The sequence below is a fragment of the Akebia trifoliata genome, chromosome 2 (genome assembly GCF_017979445.1).
Source record: "Akebia trifoliata isolate Shusen 1 chromosome 2, ASM1797944v1, whole genome shotgun sequence".
NCBI classification, from domain to species: Eukaryota; Viridiplantae; Streptophyta; class Magnoliopsida; order Ranunculales; family Lardizabalaceae; genus Akebia; species Akebia trifoliata.
In genome coordinates this window covers 8,274,275-8,291,243 of record NC_141376.1, presented here as the reverse complement: position 1 = coordinate 8,291,243, position 16,969 = coordinate 8,274,275, and the positions used below count along the sequence as shown (strand labels likewise).

General features: G+C 36.5%; 3 protein-coding genes and 2 non-coding genes across 6 annotated transcripts; 3 read left to right on the top strand and 2 right to left on the bottom strand.

The window, feature by feature from the left end:
- The first annotated feature begins 1,755 nt into the window (after positions 1–1,755).
- TRNAN-GUU (transfer RNA asparagine (anticodon GUU)) lies at positions 1,756–1,829 on the top strand. The gene has a single exon. It is a non-coding gene; the product is annotated as a tRNA-Asn (tRNA).
- Positions 1,830–3,665: 1,836 nt separating this feature from the next.
- TRNAM-CAU (transfer RNA methionine (anticodon CAU)) lies at positions 3,666–3,737 on the bottom strand. Its single transcript has one exon. It is a non-coding gene; the product is annotated as a tRNA-Met (tRNA).
- Positions 3,738–3,948: 211 nt separating this feature from the next.
- On the top strand, positions 3,949–6,441 carry LOC147409312 (protein CORTICAL MICROTUBULE DISORDERING 2-like). Of its 2 annotated transcripts, none has more exons than XM_086427519.1 (4): positions 3,949–5,044; positions 5,146–5,391; positions 5,490–5,581; positions 6,307–6,441. In XM_086427519.1, the coding sequence occupies exons 1-2, from the start codon at positions 4,335–4,337 to the stop codon at positions 5,192–5,194; spliced, it is 759 nt and encodes a 252-aa protein (XP_086283645.1). In that variant the 5' UTR covers positions 3,949–4,334; the 3' UTR covers positions 5,195–5,391; positions 5,490–5,581; positions 6,307–6,441. The 2 variants fall into 2 exon arrangements, with proteins under 2 accessions (XP_086283645.1, XP_086283653.1); XM_086427527.1 differs by having other exon boundaries at positions 5,490–5,591; positions 6,307–6,430.
- On the top strand, positions 5,288–7,102 carry LOC147409311 (protein CORTICAL MICROTUBULE DISORDERING 2-like). The gene is made up of 3 exons (XM_086417681.1): positions 5,288–5,356; positions 5,490–5,581; positions 6,307–7,102. Exons 1-3 carry the CDS (start codon positions 5,288–5,290, stop codon positions 7,100–7,102), a joined length of 957 nt encoding a protein of 318 aa, XP_086273807.1.
- A 3,088-nt stretch (positions 7,103–10,190) lies between these two features.
- LOC147409310 (RNA-binding NOB1-like protein) lies at positions 10,191–16,864 on the bottom strand. The gene is made up of 6 exons (XM_086427507.1): positions 16,521–16,864; positions 15,798–16,140; positions 12,359–13,457; positions 11,615–11,783; positions 10,609–10,728; positions 10,191–10,492 (listed from the first exon to the last, which is right to left on the bottom strand). Exons 2-6 carry the CDS (start codon positions 16,102–16,104, stop codon positions 10,346–10,348), a joined length of 1,842 nt encoding a protein of 613 aa, XP_086283633.1. The 5' UTR covers positions 16,105–16,140; positions 16,521–16,864; the 3' UTR covers positions 10,191–10,345.
- Between the last annotated feature and the right edge of the window lie 105 nt (positions 16,865–16,969).

Below are 16,969 nucleotides of genomic sequence, written 5' to 3'. Positions count from 1 at the left end.
TTGAAGGTACCCTAGAGTATATTAATTGTTGATGATGTTATATTTATTAGTAGGATATATTAAAGAGAGAATCAACACAATATTTGGAGCATGGAGAGCGATTTTGGAGTCTAAGGACTTATAGAACGAAAAGGAAAATCACGAATAAAAACCGATTGTGTAGAAATACTTTGAAACGACTACTAACGTTACCTTGAGTCTATTATACATAAGAATAGAAAAAATTGAGAAAAATGTTAGTCCATAGAATCTTAGTTGAATGGTACTTAAAGTGCATGTTACACTTTTGAAATGTTATATGATAAATGCATACTAATCAAATTAAAACAAAAATATTATAAGATGATAGTAAAATCAATTATGCTTTATGGAGTTAGATGTTGGCTATCAAGAAATATCATGTTAATAATTTTAATAAATTATATATTAGGGTGTTTGCGATGAATGAGTGAAAAGACAAGGAAAGATAAAACTAAGAACAAAGACATTCAAAAAAAAAAATGTAGGAGTAGTTCCAATGGACGATAAATTAAGAAAAAATCGATTGAGATGGTTAGGTGTGTTCAACAAAAATCAATTGCAATTTCAGCTAAAATAAACATTCAAATTAAAAATCCTGAAAGGACTAAAGAAAGATACAACTACAAAACGTTGGGATAAGGCTTTGATGTTGTTGTTGTTTTAGTTTTTTTTTTTTTTTTTTTTATAGCGTCCGACTAGGGGGACCTGATGAGCAAGGGCCAGAACCAAGGCATATGGGACCCTCCCCTGGGCATGTGCAACGCCTGCACATAACACACACTAGGTAAGTGAGGGAATGCCCTCGTGGGTGATCTCGAGAAAATATTATTATTAGTATTTTTTTTTTTGTTGTTATTATTTAAAAATTTTAAGAATAAGTTTTTTCTCGTATGCCTTCACAAAATGTATTGCTCTAGATAGGGTTGAGTAACGAAAAGGAAATCATATTGTGCACCCTAATTGATAACTAGGGCACACAAACAAAATTGAGATGAAAAGAAAAATAATAGACGTATTATTAAGGTTTATCATTAAAGAATATATTCAAAATTAAAATATAAAAAAATAAAAATATAAAAACACTAAAAAATTGATTTTGTAAGTATAGATAACAAAATATTACATTTATTAATAATGCATGATAATTGGGATACGGTACAAAATACTTGTCTTGGGTAAAAAATTTTATGAATTATTTCAAATCTGTAAGCAGGCGACGATATTATTATATGTTTCTCAAAAATCGAAACTATTGCGTGTGTAATATTTTAAAATAATTATCAATGATCAACTTTTTTTTTATAAGTAGAATTTTATTAATTAATGAAATTAATTACATAACGACATTACTCTAAATAAAGTAGCCTACATGATCACATTAATCTTGCTTACTCCAAACTCATCACCCTCTACAATAACTAGTTGCAATACACTCAAAATTTCCCACTTCATCATTTGAAGTGCCATAATTTTTAGATGTCTTAATAATTATTCATGTTTATTTCTTGCAATCACAGCAACACTCATTATGTTATTTATCATTATTATTAGTTATTTTTTTGTTAGAATTATAACTTTTAAATAATGCTTCTCCAATATTAGAAATAACGCATTAATTGTATCAGTTCGACAATCAGACCTTAAGAATTGTTCATTTTTCGCTTAAAGCCTCACTATACTACGTTGAATTTCAAAGTAAATAAGTAATGATAACTATCTAAATGAGAAGTAACTGCTGGAGTAGCTCAGTTGGTTAGAGCGTGTGGCTGTTAACCACAAGGTCGAAGGTTCAAGCCCTTCTTCTAGCGTATTATTGAAGATTTAATTTTTGTTTTTTCTGATTTTTTTCACCCAGATGAATCAACCTTGAAAGATTAATTAAAATGACTGAAATGTCCTTTTCTTCAATTTCTTGCGAAGAAAAATCCACTCATGCTCTTCAATATCGGGTAAATTTATTTTAACCTAATCAACCTTGTCTTTACTTTTATAGGAAATCCTTGATTTTTTCTATCCAAAATTCCATAATTTTCAACTTCTCTAAGAATTCTACCTTTTTCTTGAGGTTTGAAGGAGAGAGACTCTTAAAGTAGAAGATGACTCAGTTTTGAAAAGAAAAATCAAAGTTTTTCACCACGGATATTCAAGTAATTTGTGTTAGTCTCTCAGAAAAGACCAAGGTCAATGGTGGCATGTTATCAATTTGAACACTAACAGGAATATCTCAATATATTCACTCAAATGAGGAGAGTATGTCTGAATCACCCAAAAGTAGCATCAAACATTCTATTACTGATATTTAAGTATTTGATTAACCAGTTTTAACATATTTAAATAATTTTTTATTTTATTTTTTTATTGGTGAGAAAGTTAAATAATTAAATCGACATCCACGGCCTACAGATCAATGTTTTACAATATATAAATTTATCATTATTTATGAATATTGGATCCATATTTTGTTGACCACTTTTTTTTTTCGTAAATCCAGTCGACATCGTGATTGTGCTTCTTTTTATAAACCTTTATGTCATTTCAATGAAAAATCTTCATTGATCATAAATTTAAAAAAAAATGTAGTTTTTTCAAAGGGTGGGTCAGACATTCATAAGCACAGTTGGGCCCAAATATTGTAATCTAATGCAATTTTATCCCATTGTATAGTGTACTTCATTTACTTACCTTTGGCTACAATGTGATAAACTTAGAAGAAAAGAAAAACTTCTAAAGGTGGAAGGCAAATTATCTCATTAGGCAACATGCTCATGTCAAATCAGTTGGGACACATGTCTGCCTGTGATAATGAGCCATGGTTCTAAATCTGGTCCGAGATTTAGACGACTCGTCCGAATTGTCTCGGTATCTTCCACCAACGAGACGAGTTGACAAATTGTCTTAAAGACATGATTTGTTCTAATTCAAATGCTTTTTGTTTGTTTTTTTAATCTCGATCTCGTTCATGGATGAGACGAGACGTCAAAACGAGTTTTAAAACCATGATTCATAATGCTCCGTTTTGTATCATGGAAATGATAATAGGATCGGTAGCTGAATGTCGCAAAAGATTAATTATGTGTTAAGAGATTATGATGAGAAGTATCATATTTTCTTTAAATTTATGCAAGTTCTACCTATATGATGGAGTATTCGTTACTAGGTCAGTCAATGAATTGGATCAGACCTGAAATTCGATCAATTTAGTTTGATCCAATAATTTTTTATCTGGGTCAATGATTTGGGTTTTAATATGGATCTGATTTGATAACGAATGAAAGCCATTCTGATTCAATAATGTCCCGAATTGATAGGGCCGATCTGATAAAATGCAAGAAAGTATGTAAAATATATAATATATTTTATTTAAGTTATGGAGTTTATTTAGATTTTTGTACAAATAGATCAAAATAGGATTCATTGACAGATGTATTAAGTACAAAACAACAGGAACCCAGATCATGTTTGATCTATCCATGTTATTTCAATAATTTTTCATATTCTCAAGAGGTTTTGTTTATTTTAAAGTTTTTTTTTATTTTGGATTCTTCTTAATTAGTTTTGTTTTCTAAGGCTGGGTCTCCAATTAAAAAAAATAAGAATATTTGGGGAGAAGAATAAAAAAATAAGGCAGAAGAAACAACTCTTCTTATCAGAGCCAGGTTTCGATCCTGGGACCTGTGGGTTATGGGCCCACCACGCTTCCGCTGCGCCACTCTGATTTGTTGATATATGTGTCAACAAATAAATTTAATAAATTAAAATATCTGTAATTTACCTTGTTTCCCGTATTTTTAACATTTTTGCGAACTTTGTTCGCGTTCGAAGTACGAACCCTACATTTCCCGCTTTTTTCTCCTCAATTTCAATGAAGTTGGAGATGTAATCCACGCTTTTTCAGTGATTCAAATCTAAATTTGAGTTGAAGTTGAAACAAGTGGTTTAAGATTTGAGATGAGTGGTTCTGAGCTGTTTACAGGATTGGAGAAGCCGATATTGGACCAGAAATTGGTTGTTCTAGGCTTTGCACAAACAGAAAATTTACTTTATGGTACAATTTTGAGAGATTTTACCGATATTGGTCGATTTAGGGCTCAAAGTAGCGTAAAATCATACAATAATTAACATAAGATTTGATCAAATAGTGATAATTCTAGGATTTTAATATCAGAGAAATAAAAATGAAATCTTGAAAGCTGGAGAGGCCACAATTACTAGAAGATTCAATCATCTTCCTTTAGTGGTGGTAGGATTAGATGATTCACAGAAGATTTGTCCTTCAGTTGTTGTGAATTTGCACGTAAGTTTGGATTTTTTTAATGGCGTCTTTGAATCCTGGAGTCCTCATAAAACTCCTTCAAGACATGAATTTAGATGAAAAAGTGTCAAGCCAGCACACATCTTCGATATTGCAGGTTAGAAGTATAATTCCAGTTATGTCTGAAGGTGATCTTTGGCCTAATCAAGGCTTCTATTTGAAGGTTTCCGATTCTTCACACGCAATGTATGTGTCTCTGCCTCATGAACATGATGAGATGATTCTCAACGATAAATTACAGCTCGGACAGTTAATCTATGTGCAAAAGTTGGAGTCTTCATCTCCGGTGCCAATTCTCAGAGGTGTAAGACTCGTTCCTGGTCGGCACCCCTGTGTTGGAACTTTAGACAATCTTGTTTCCGTAACAAACTCGCTTGGGTTTCTTGGGATATCGTTATCTGATTCAGACTCAAAAACAGAAAGTAAGGGTGTGGTGAAGAAACCATGGGAGAAGGCACGTTCGGTAAGTGCGTCGAGAACCCATCCAGAGAACGATAAGGGAAATAGAAAGGCTTTGTGTTTCCGATCAATCCCCACGTCACCTCAAAATTCATTTTCTCATAAATGTGACAAGGATAGTGACTCCAACAGTTCAAATTCATCGTCTGTTTCGAGGCCAAAATCCATGAGAAGGAGTTGGGAGGGGAGAAGGCAGGTTCTGGGGTTGTCAAGAATGAGACTAAACCTCTTCCTCGTGCTCGTAGCGCTTCTGTAAGTAGTGTCGTTATAATCATCCTTTTCAATGAATTTTGGCATTTCTGTCAAAAATTCTAATTTATATAATTCAATATAATGTTATTTGATATTAACAGGTTTCTCCATATCCTTCTAGTCTATATGACAGCTCAGACGATTATTTAAGTTGCAAATCGACAAGAAAAATAAACATATTTCAAGATTCCAAAATAGTTGGAAGTTCTATCAAGCAAAGGATACATGCATTGACTGAGAATCATGAGAGCTCTTGCCCAGCAAAACCTTTCAGTTCTGTTAGTAATAGAAAACAAACAGAGGCTTTATGGGGTTCACTCCCATCAAGCTTAGTGAAGCTTGGCAAGGTGGTATACTTGTCCAAGTCATTAATTATTATATAAGAATCGTGTGTAGGTCCTCTAGTTTGCCAAGAAGTTCATGTCCTTGGTTACATGTGTTGCAGGAGGTTTTGCATCACAGAGATGTGGCTCTACTCACTGCTGTGGAGACTTTGCAAGAGGCATCCACCGCAGAGAGATTGATTCAATGCTTGAGGTGGGTGAAGGTATACTTTATGCGGTATTTAAGTGTAAAATATTTTCTTGTTTCTTATTATATTATGTTGTGCTGAAGCATAACTAGAACAAGACACAAAGAACACAGGATTTACGGGGTTTGGCAAATCCCCTATGTCCATGGAGAGGGAGAACAATCCACTATCAATGATAAAAATTCCAACCAAACAATTTCAGGGAGGAAAAACAATAAAAATAAAAACTCGCAAAACCCTAACCCGAAAATACATATATATACCTAGGAATGTTTGCCTTGGGGACGGAGCCCCTAAACTACGGAAAAGCCCCTTGTGCTTCTGAATTAGCCTCTTGAAGCCCAAACCCAACTTAGGAATACTGATATCTCACAACATATTATTTGTTTTATTTGTAACTTCAAACCATTTTCTTGTTTTGGCATATTGTAACAAATCTTACTGTAAAAGTCTTGGCTAGAATAGATGTTTCATTACATTTACATATGACATGATGCAAATTCAAATGAATTGTATTAGGCTTAAAAAGCTATGAACTAAAGCAGGTTACATCATAATGAAGACTACATGTTACACTAAACGAATGGTACTTGGTTTAATAACATTGGGGGGACCAGATTATTCCCGAAACAGATAATAAACTAAATTGTTTTCTTCTAGACTTCTACTATACCGAGTGGTCCACCTCCTCTTGTTACTTATGCATCTGTCTGTATTATTTGCTTTTCAGCACGTACTCGGAGATACAGTCCTGTGAAGAGGACGATCCACAACCTATGGTTGATAGATTTTTGGATTTCTATGATGACCTGACCCACTCTAGATTGATAGTGCAGTCATTAGCAAATATTAGCCCTCTTAGAACATCTGATACTAATTCAGTTAGTCCAGGCTCAATAAAGGAAACAGTGAAACTCGTGATGGAAAGAAAGAAATGTGCTGCTTCATGGATCAAAGCAGCTTTGGCAAAGGATCTTTCCCCGTTCTCTGGCCCAACCAAATCAACCACTCAATCTGTTGAGGCCTTCAACGCAGCTAAGAAAAATCCCACCACACAAAATAGTAAACCAAAGGGTGCTTGTACTATTAGTAAACAAAGGAAAAATGGTGAGATCGGATTTGGACTGACACCGTTGAAGGACAATCCAACAGATTGGGTGAAGGGAAGTAGTTTATATGCATCTGCTGACCTGGTGAGTAACTTGCAGGGTGAATGTAGGAAATGGTTTTTGACTTATATTGAAAAATTCTTAGATGGAATTACGAGTGAAACGATTTCCACTGCGTCCGACTCCGAGATTGCTGGTGTAATGTGTAAGATTAAGAGAGTTGATGCTTGGTTAGATGTGATCATTGGCAAAGAGGGTAATTTGATTAAGGATGGAAGCGAAGATTGCTCAATTTTAGAAGATGATGAAATAGAAGCGTGTGGGAGGGTGAGAAACAAAATATATGGAGTTCTATTGAAGCAAGTAGAACGCAGTGCTATTGCTCTTGAAAGCATGAGTGCAACATCTCAAGCTTGAAGGATTCCAAAATTATCTGCAATAGGATATCAATGTGGCCATTCTTGGGATCATATATAATACTTTAATCAGTTTGGTTGTTTAGTTGGTTTCATAGCAGTCCTATTTGGGACTAGAGAGTGAATAGTGTACCTAACACAGTAGTTTGTATGTAACTAGTGCATAGATGTTATTGTTTATCAAAACAATTTAATTCCTTCGCTGCTTATCAAAAATACCTGTTCAAGTCAGATTCGATAAACTAATCACTTTTAATCGAAAATACATGATACATGTATCATATTTTGCATTTTCTTTCCATTCTTTTTATATAAAAAACAGTTGTGGGATGTGACCGAAGAATACCGATCAAATTAAGGGGAGCTATGCTTTATGGTTATAGGTGGGATGAGGATGCTGAGTTGGATGAGCAGAAAGACAAAAACAGAAATGAGCAACTTTAGAAGAATCTAAGAATAACCCTAGAAGATTATGAAATAAAGAAAAATTGATTGAGATGTTTAATGAAAAACACCCTTTTTTTTAAATTATTGTTGGGTGGAAAGGCCAAAATGAAGTTTTTTTGTGTGGTTGTTGTTGTTGATAGATAAATGATTTATTTATTGAAATGAAAAGGTGGTTGATTGACCAACCTACTAGAAAAGAGAACAAAAACAAGAAAGGAAAAGAGATAAGAAAGAAGAAATGAAAAACAAAGGATACACAAATGATCTAATCAAGATACTATTCCCTGTTGGATCCCACCACAAATTCCATATCACTTAAAAATAAAATCCTCAAAGAAAAGTTACTCAAAATTCTTAGAAGGCCTTGTTCCAAAAGAAAAGAAAACCAACCTACTAAAAAAGAGAACAAAAACAAGAAAAGGAAAAGAGACAAGAAAGAAGAAATGAAAAACAAAGGATACACAAATGATCTAATCAAGATACTATTCCCTGTTGGATCCCACCACAAATTCCATATCACTTAAAAATAAAATCCTCAAAGAAAAGTTATTCAAAATTCTTAGAAGGCCTTGTTCCAAAAGAAAAGAAACCACATAGCATTAGTAATCACTTGTTGAATTGGGCCCTCTTTCCCTTCAAAGGTAAATCAAACGAAAAACGAATGGAGTCGTATTGTACAAGCTCTTTTCCTTTGAGAAGAATGCCGTGAATGGAAAAGTGACCCAAAAAATTTTGAACAACGATAGAGAATGGTACCAAATTCCTGATGAGAAATAGCAATGCCTTGATAGAAGAGATATATGGTCCGCCACTAACCCCGAGGGGGTGGCTCAATGGCAATTTCGAATCCAGTAAGCGGTGAGAGTCCGTAGGTTGTGTGTTCAATGCACAGTATGAGCAATATTTCCTCGGACCACCCACGAGGGCGTTCCCTCACTTACCTGTTGTGTGTAATGTGCGAGCGTTGCACGTGCCTGGGGGAGGGTCCCATATGCCTTGGTTCCGGCCATAATCCCCCCCCCCCCCAGTCAGACGTAAGTCCGGATACCCCCGTTATCAAAAAAAAACACATGGTTCACCACTAATAAGGACTATATATTAGCACAAAGTCCTAAAGCCTGGTCACACATCATGGAAAATCCAATACAAAAGTCACCTTAAAAAAGGAAGATATACATATTTCCCAAAACAAATATCCCCAAAAAAACTCAAGTCAGGATGTTGCCTAAGAAACCCCGAGATAAGGGTATGCTCCCCCCTCCAACTCTAATTCAAATAACAACATGTGCAGTCTACTCCTGTAAATTTACTCACAATTCAAAGACAAAACAGATTTTAGGTTGGCTATTGTTATTTCATATATAACCAAACAGCTTGTTTAAAACCATGCAAAGCCTACTGTTCTTTTTTCCAAGAATCGTGATAATCTGACTACTCCACGTGGCAAACTCAATCGACTACCCTGACGTGACAAGTTCAGGAACCATAGATCTGCGCTCCTTGGGATACATGGCTGCTCTTCCCCATAAAAAAAGTGTATCTCGAGGGAACCATGTACTCGAGGAGAGCAGATCTACAGTTCCTGAAACTTGGCACGTCAGGTAGCCGATTGAGTGTGCCATATGAGGTAGTCAGATTATCACGACTCTTTTTCCAAACCTCAAAAATGAATTACTTTCTGACACTACAAATTTCAATTGGGTGTAGAATGCCACGTGGGCAACTTTTTGAGTTGCACACTCCTCGAGATATGTTATACAACAATTAAAATTGCCTTCTCCGATGAGTCTAGTAGTCGATCATCTTCTTAGATAATAAAAAAAAGAGTTAGCTCCAATCGTCTTTTAATGTAAGGTACCTCCATTGGGAACACCAATGTGGTGCTTGCAAAAGGGATTCTGATGATCAAGTTAGGAGAGAACAAGTTGTACAACAAATTAATCGATAGCTAGAATCAAATTCAGAATTCCCTTCTTTAATTATGCAAGGTTGGCAATTACGAATTTGGATGACTATATCCAAATTCATAACCATCTATGCCACTATTATTTGAGGTGGCATATCTGCCCATGTATTAACTTCATAACTAATCTCCATATTCAATTTTGCAACTGCTTGGTGCAGTAATGGTCCACGTGCCATGCCACATAGTAACACAATTATCAAGTTTGATCAGTGCAGTGATGGAAGAGGAGAGGAGGGAGGGGGGGTTGGTCGTGCCATACCCTTGCGAAAGTTATTGATTGGAATCCCTCATTGTGGAATTTACGTTGGTGTGGTCAAATTAGGTAAGATACCTTTTATGTAGGCCACATTCCCTTAGTTGATAGGGAACTGTCATCTTGCCCCTTCGCACTTCTAGGGATTACATGGTTCCCAATGCAACATGAAGCAGATCCCAATGTTGATAATGTTTCGATTTTACAGTGCAGTGCCCCTTCTTATAACCTCGGATCACAAGATCCCATGTGCCAAGAAGAGCTTTCAAGTAATGCTACCACTTGAGATGCATTTCCCAAGGTAGACGAATTTTTGCATCTGGTGAACTTTCCCTAATTACTTCCTCGGAAAAGTTGAAACTATAGCTGTTCCAAGGACAGGGCACTGTCATCTCCATTTTTTGAAGCAATTGGAAAACCAAATTACTTTAAATCATTGACACTCAATATATTGTAATATGTTAATCACATGTGCACTGTCCATGTGATGCTACAAGCTTTAACACCCAGCTTCTCAAAAACTACAGGTCAAAATTCACTAGTAACTCATAAGCCAAGGCTTCTACAAAAAAAACACTCTAATGCTTAGAACGAGAGAAATGATTATCGTTAGGGTTTCTTTTTCCACTGAAAACTGCTAATGCTTTTCTTATGGGAGGCTTCAATGGAGATCTTTTATCGGAACTGTGGCAAAAGACATCGTCTGAAATGAAAATGTCGTCTCCCTGAAACAAGAGAATCACAAGTTAAATCTAATTGAAAGATAGGTAAGTGATTCATGTAAAGTTGGTGAGAATCAGAAAAGAAGAAAATCGTAACTACCCAAGGATGAAACTCTAACCTGTTTAGTCGCTTTCTTCTTTGTCTTGGGGTACAGGAGTTTGTGTGGAAGTTGATCTTCGCGTAAAATGACATTTTTTGTGATTGCATCTCTCCCACCTTGAGGTAAGGGCAGTGAATACTGTGCAAGGCAAAGTATCAGTATATTTGTCTAGATCAACTATCAATACATTGAAATTAAATAACCACCAGCCAAGCCATAATGCACCAATTAATAATAATAAAAAAGTTCAAGATGTCAATCATGGAAGCTTGAAGATCAAAAAATTTGTAAGGGATGTTAAAGGGAGGAACTATTGCTGATTGCAGATAAAATGATTGAGCATTATGTGATAAAACAGACTACAATACAATTGAAATAAGACCATCCAACCACTCAAGATTGATAAATAACATATGGTTACCAGCATTCTTGCATGATGCATGAGCACAACATAACAGTTCAAGAGATGAAAATAGAAGCAACTCCCCAACACCCACCAAAACACCACAAACAAGTTGTTGGATCAGAGCTGCGTTCCTAGCACATGTAGGATACTCTCTTGATATGAGTTTAAGTCAAGCCACTCTACCATCTAAAAGGTCCTAAAAAACAAAAAAATACACCAACAATTCAATTTATCATTGAATTCATGAACGATCCCTATAAAATATGTGGCATGAGTAGTTAAGTACAAATTATGATACTGCATGACCAATTTAAAGGTGTTCTGAATCTGGCATATGAGAAAATGTTGAAGGAAAACAGAGAGTGCAAAATCCTGATTCGAGCAATCTTCTGAGAATAGAATGAAGAAAATATTAGCTTGGAGGATGGTGTGTCATAGCCTTGTTGATGTTCTAATACCATGGCACCTAGATTCCAGCTGTTAGGAATCAGAATGATATTTGTGTGTCATCATTCATCTTTTTGTGAACCAATACTCTCAATTTAGTCTAAAATACAACAGTGCACATTGAACTGGCACAGTAAAATCATATAACAGTGGAGCTATAAGATGTCTTACCTTTGTGCCTCGAAGGGTGATGCGCGGCCGACGAGCAGCTAGAACAATGCCATTCTCACCAACTGTAACTGCAACTTTGCGTAAAGTTCCACCATTTCCACATTTTGGACAGAATATCCTCCCAATCTCAGCAGTCACCTTATTGCAGGCATGACATTTCAGTATCCACCTGAACAAAAAGATGTTTCCAAAATAAGGAAAAGCATCCCTTTTAACAATATCCAAGAAATTCAACACTAGATGCCCTCACCCACAGATAAAAGCCCTTAAATATCATGAATTCACCTCTGATTAATATGATGCACTATGTATATAAATATATATATAATAAAACATAACGGTGGACCCCACTCCTTTGTCTCAAGTTTTATAACCCATAAACAACATATCTCGAGAACTGATGTCCCTCCTCCTTTGACTTCTCTCTTTCAGCTTTCCAAAAAAAACCCCAATTTATTGTCTTTTCTTTTGTACCCCTTTCCAAAAACACCCCTACAACTTTCTAAATTGCTTTTCCTCTTCTCCCCTTTTCTAATAACAACATCCTTCTAAATTTATTGTTTTTTCCTCTTTCACCCTAGGCACGGGCAAACTCTACTATATATATGGAGGGCAACACTTCAGTGACACGTACAAAGCATCACCAACTCCAAAACGCATGAATGCAACCATAAGAAGAAAATCAAACTAAACCTCAGGTTCTCAACAACCAAAAGACAAAAAATACATGCAGAAAATATATACCTGTGCAACTGGCGAATCTGCATCCCTCCGGGAGCCAGAAGACGTAGACCCATCTGCAAAATAACATTTTGCATTGCATAGTCACTCGTCACACAGGCCACACTGGAGTCGGACAAGGATCGTAACATCCAACTCTGTTCACTAGAATTGTCATCCACAAATAATTCACCAGCACTCTCGTTTGTCTGACTTAAAATCTCTGGGTGATCAATTCCTTCATTACTCATCTCAATAGCATCTCCAACTGAAATATCCGCATTGTTAGAGCTATCTTCCATTTCCATATAATTGCACTCATCCACCCCTTCACCAGTCATGCTCAGCTCCTTCTCTTTTTGCAGAACATCGGATGAATCTGCTTCAAGTCTCATAAGCTTTAGAATAGATGAAAGATCGCCATCACAATTTTTCTCTTCCATGGTTTCGTCCGCTTCAGAAATCTCATTTACAACTTGTGTTACCTCAGAACTCTCATGGCATCCAGTTTCCTCAACAACATTATCTTCCATATTTGTCTCTACATCTGGGCAGTCATCTTTCTCAGATGATGCCTCCGATAATTCACGTCTGGCTCTTCTTCTAAGAAATCGTCTGTGAGTACTCCGACTGACAGCAGGCAACCAATCACTAGCACTATCATCAACTTGTCCCTGAGAAGCATCAATCCCATCTGCAACCATCTTCCCTTCAATGTTTATCTCTTTCTTTTTAGGTATAAATCTTCTAGGCTTCCGCTCTTGATCCTCAGCACGAGCTTCACCACCATTTTCTGTTAAACCATCTTCAGATGTATGATTATCTATGGGAATATTCATGTTAAGGTCTTTCAGAGGGAGGATTCTCGAATCAGAGTTTGAGCCCACCTCTACTGCATGCTCTAAAGCTTCCCATTCTTCTAGATTAGGCACATTGGAGCCCCACCCAGGCATCTCCTTCTCAGATAGCCTTTTCACATTAACCATATGGATTGGGGGAGGGTTGTCCCTGATATGTTTAGTCCCATGGACCTGAGCTTCCAACGTATAAGTCAATGCAATAAGTTTGAGATCGACATCTGAGAGGGTCTGTAAATCTCCAGTTTGCCTTGCGAAGTTGATAACTGCCAAGTAAAGAAGTGGAAAAACATGAGCAACTATGCTACCAATGAATACAGAATTTGTTTATCCAGTGCAATCAAGGAAGAAAGAGAAGAAAAGAAAGTAAGATATACAGGCGTGGCAGATTGCAAATTGGCAATAGCATAATTAATAAAATCACTTTCTTATCTTCCAAGGATATGGAAAATAAGCAATGTAACAATGGCAGGCACAACTGTCACTATTCAACACATATTCATGGTGTCTGACACAACACCTTCAAGAAACCTGAAATGTACATGTCTGTACACTTCTTCTTTTTTAATGTGCCATACATGTGATAATATATACTTCATTTACTTAAATAAGACATGCTTTCTAAAATAAATAAAGAAATGAGTCATGTTAGAGTGACCTCAGAGGGGGACACCTTGAAGTGGTGGCGCGTGCATGTCCGTAGATGCCTTTTTCTCATATCTCAGAGAAAATACATCTATGGGCATGTGTGCCACCACGTCAAGGTGTCCCTCGTGTGTCCCCCGCTGAGGTCACTCCAGCATTAATCTAAAGAAATATATGAAATTTAAAGGAAAACATTACCATATTCCACAGAGCTATCCAATGACTTACTCATAGAAGTAAGATTTATATGAGCTAAGCACAGTAAAAATCAATAGTTGCATTTAACTACACAATAAATTACACATGAAGGATGGAACAAACGCAGACCTGCAATTAAAAACTTCTATTATATATATAAAAGAACATTAAAATAAAGGGTGAAACAAGTGGACAGCTGCCTTGGCATGTGTACCTGTATTGTGTCACCAAGCCAAAAAGGCATACTATTGTTGCATAGAAAACCAGAGAGGTGAACTTGATATATGTCATGGTTAAAATATGGGTCTAAGCTAGTAATCAGTTAAATCACTATTTGATTCATGTCAATCAGAAATTAACCGGAAAAAAAAATCATAAAAAGGCGAATAAAATCAAGGATAAATTATAAGAGCTATCCATATCAAAGAATAACTTATAAAAATAAAAGAAAAAAAGCACAGCATAATCAACAAGGCATGGATTCTCAAGAAGGCCTTATTCATATGGTTGCCACCACAACTTCGCCCAATGTGACCAGTTTCAGACCTAATTTCTTATCACTGCAACCCCACCTTCACCCTATGTGACAAGTTTCAGCCCAGCAGACCTTGACCACATGGCCTAAGAAGGCAGGGAATTTTCTATTTCAAAAAACTTGAAGAAAAATATTCTGAGATTCATAGGGAATACATGGTAAGATGCAGATGTAACACAGACGAAGGCATCATCCATGTGACCAATGTGAGGGCCATCCCTGAAAAGGACATTCTAGTCAGCAGTCGCAACATATGAAAAGGACATTCCAAACATTTGTCCTTCTGACAATCCCTCCTCATTCAGTATACACACACAATAGGGTGGGGGCCAAGTCAAACAACCCTCTCAAGGAAATCTCTTATGCCCGAAGTTGACCTAATAAGATAATAGATCCCACCAATTCAATAGATTATATTCTCAATCATTCAATACATTGTTCTAATAGTCCTGTCAAAGTGGACTTAGATTGCTGGAAATCCACAAGCTTTCATGGGAAGGGAGAGGATTCTTTGGAACTCCATGCCCCCAACCATTTGTTGGGGCTTATGGAAAGAAAGGAATGACCGTGTTTTTCAAGGAAAGGAACAATCTACTCGAAGAGTCATTTTCTGCATTGTGAACCTAATTTTTTTAGAGTTTCTATTGCCACACCATCTTTTACAAATAGCACACCAAGATGGGAGTTAATTGTTTTAATTGAATCATATGGATTGGTGTGATATTAGTAAAAGTTGGTGTGACAATAGAATCCCTCTCTTTTTTTATTGGTGTAAACAACTGAAACAGTTTAGAAGCTTTTTCTTTGAAGACCCTTTTGTTTAAGCGGGATCTTGTGTGTAAAGAGTGATCCTCCTTAGTAATTTCGGGTTTCTCTTCTTTCTTTAGTTTCTCTCTTGTTTTATTCTTCTCTTAGGATACCTTGTCCTCCTTTCAATAAAAATTTTGTTATAATAAAACAGATAACATTTATTTATTTAAATGATAAGTAAAACTGATAACAACCATGGTTTTAAAACTTGTTTTGACGTCTCATCTAGCCATGAATGAAACCGAGTCCTCTTGGACGAGTTTTCCGATACGTTTGACTCGTCTATCCGTCTCATTGGTGGACAATACCGAGACATATTGGACGAGTCATCGCAATCTTGGACGAGATTTAAAACCGTGATAATAACATGCTATCACAATAAATTGAGGCGTTGAGGTAAATCTTCCCAAAAATTCACCTTTCTTTAGCGCTTCAGAAGTAGGCTCCATAGTCTCTAAAGTAAAAGGCAAGACCGCAAGCCTATGTCGGGAAACAGGGTCTCTCACCTCCTCAATTACTTCGCTCACAGAAACAAACTTATCGGCAAAACTCGTCAGCTTATCTCCACCTTGAATTATAGCATTAGCATCAACAATTGCAACAGCAATTCCTTTGCTAGATCTACAGCTCTCGAAGACTCGAGTTGCATCCCCTTCTTGCTGTTTCGGAGGAGCCGGTTTCTGAACAATGTTGCTCCAACAAGAGGTCGATGCAGGGATTGCCATTGATGAAACCCTAATACAATATGAGATTTTACAGTCCTGGTGCAAAAGAGAGACAATAAGATAAATCTGTGGGATTTTTCATCCATAAAATAATATAAAAATCCATCATTTATTTTGAAAAAAAAAAATTACGACTGGGCGGAATTTAAATTGCAGCATAGAAGCACACACAGATGCAGATACAGAGATTTTTTTTAACTCTACTATCAAATCACGCTTGGGGGTCTTCGCTCATTGGGGATTTTTAAAAAAATGGAAAACAAATCCCTACAAAATCGAAAAAAAAAAAAAAAACTATGTTTTTGCTCAATGAGCATCAAACCTCCTTTGAGGTTCGCAAAAACTTTAAGAATATGTAAATATGCATAGAGGGTGAGAAACAACAGTTCTACAATGGCGGGAAGAGAGAAGGGTACCAATTTCTTCTTCTTCTTCTGTTCGTCTCGGTTCGCAGAGAGCAAGAGACGAGAGAGAGTCAAAGAACATAAACTAGGGTTTTAGTTCTTCTACTATGTCCGCGATTGTTAATAGGGCTGTTTCCAAAAGTAATGGAGAGAGAGAGAGAGAGCGCGATGAACCGCCGGCCGCCGAGTTAAGAGGCAGCCCACAGTCGCACTGTCGCACACAATTGCAAGAGACGAAAGAGAGAGAGGGATGACCGCCGGCCACCGGAGTTGAGCCCGCAGCCGCACGTTCGCTGCAAGAGACGAGAGAGGGAGTAGAGGGAAAGAACGAAAGAGAGTGTTTAGGGTTTTGACTAAAATTCTAAAATAAAATCTACTATTTTATTTTAAATTTATATTATTCGATTTTCGGTTTGATCCGAATTAAGTTGCACCACTACTATATACACCCACTTTTTTCT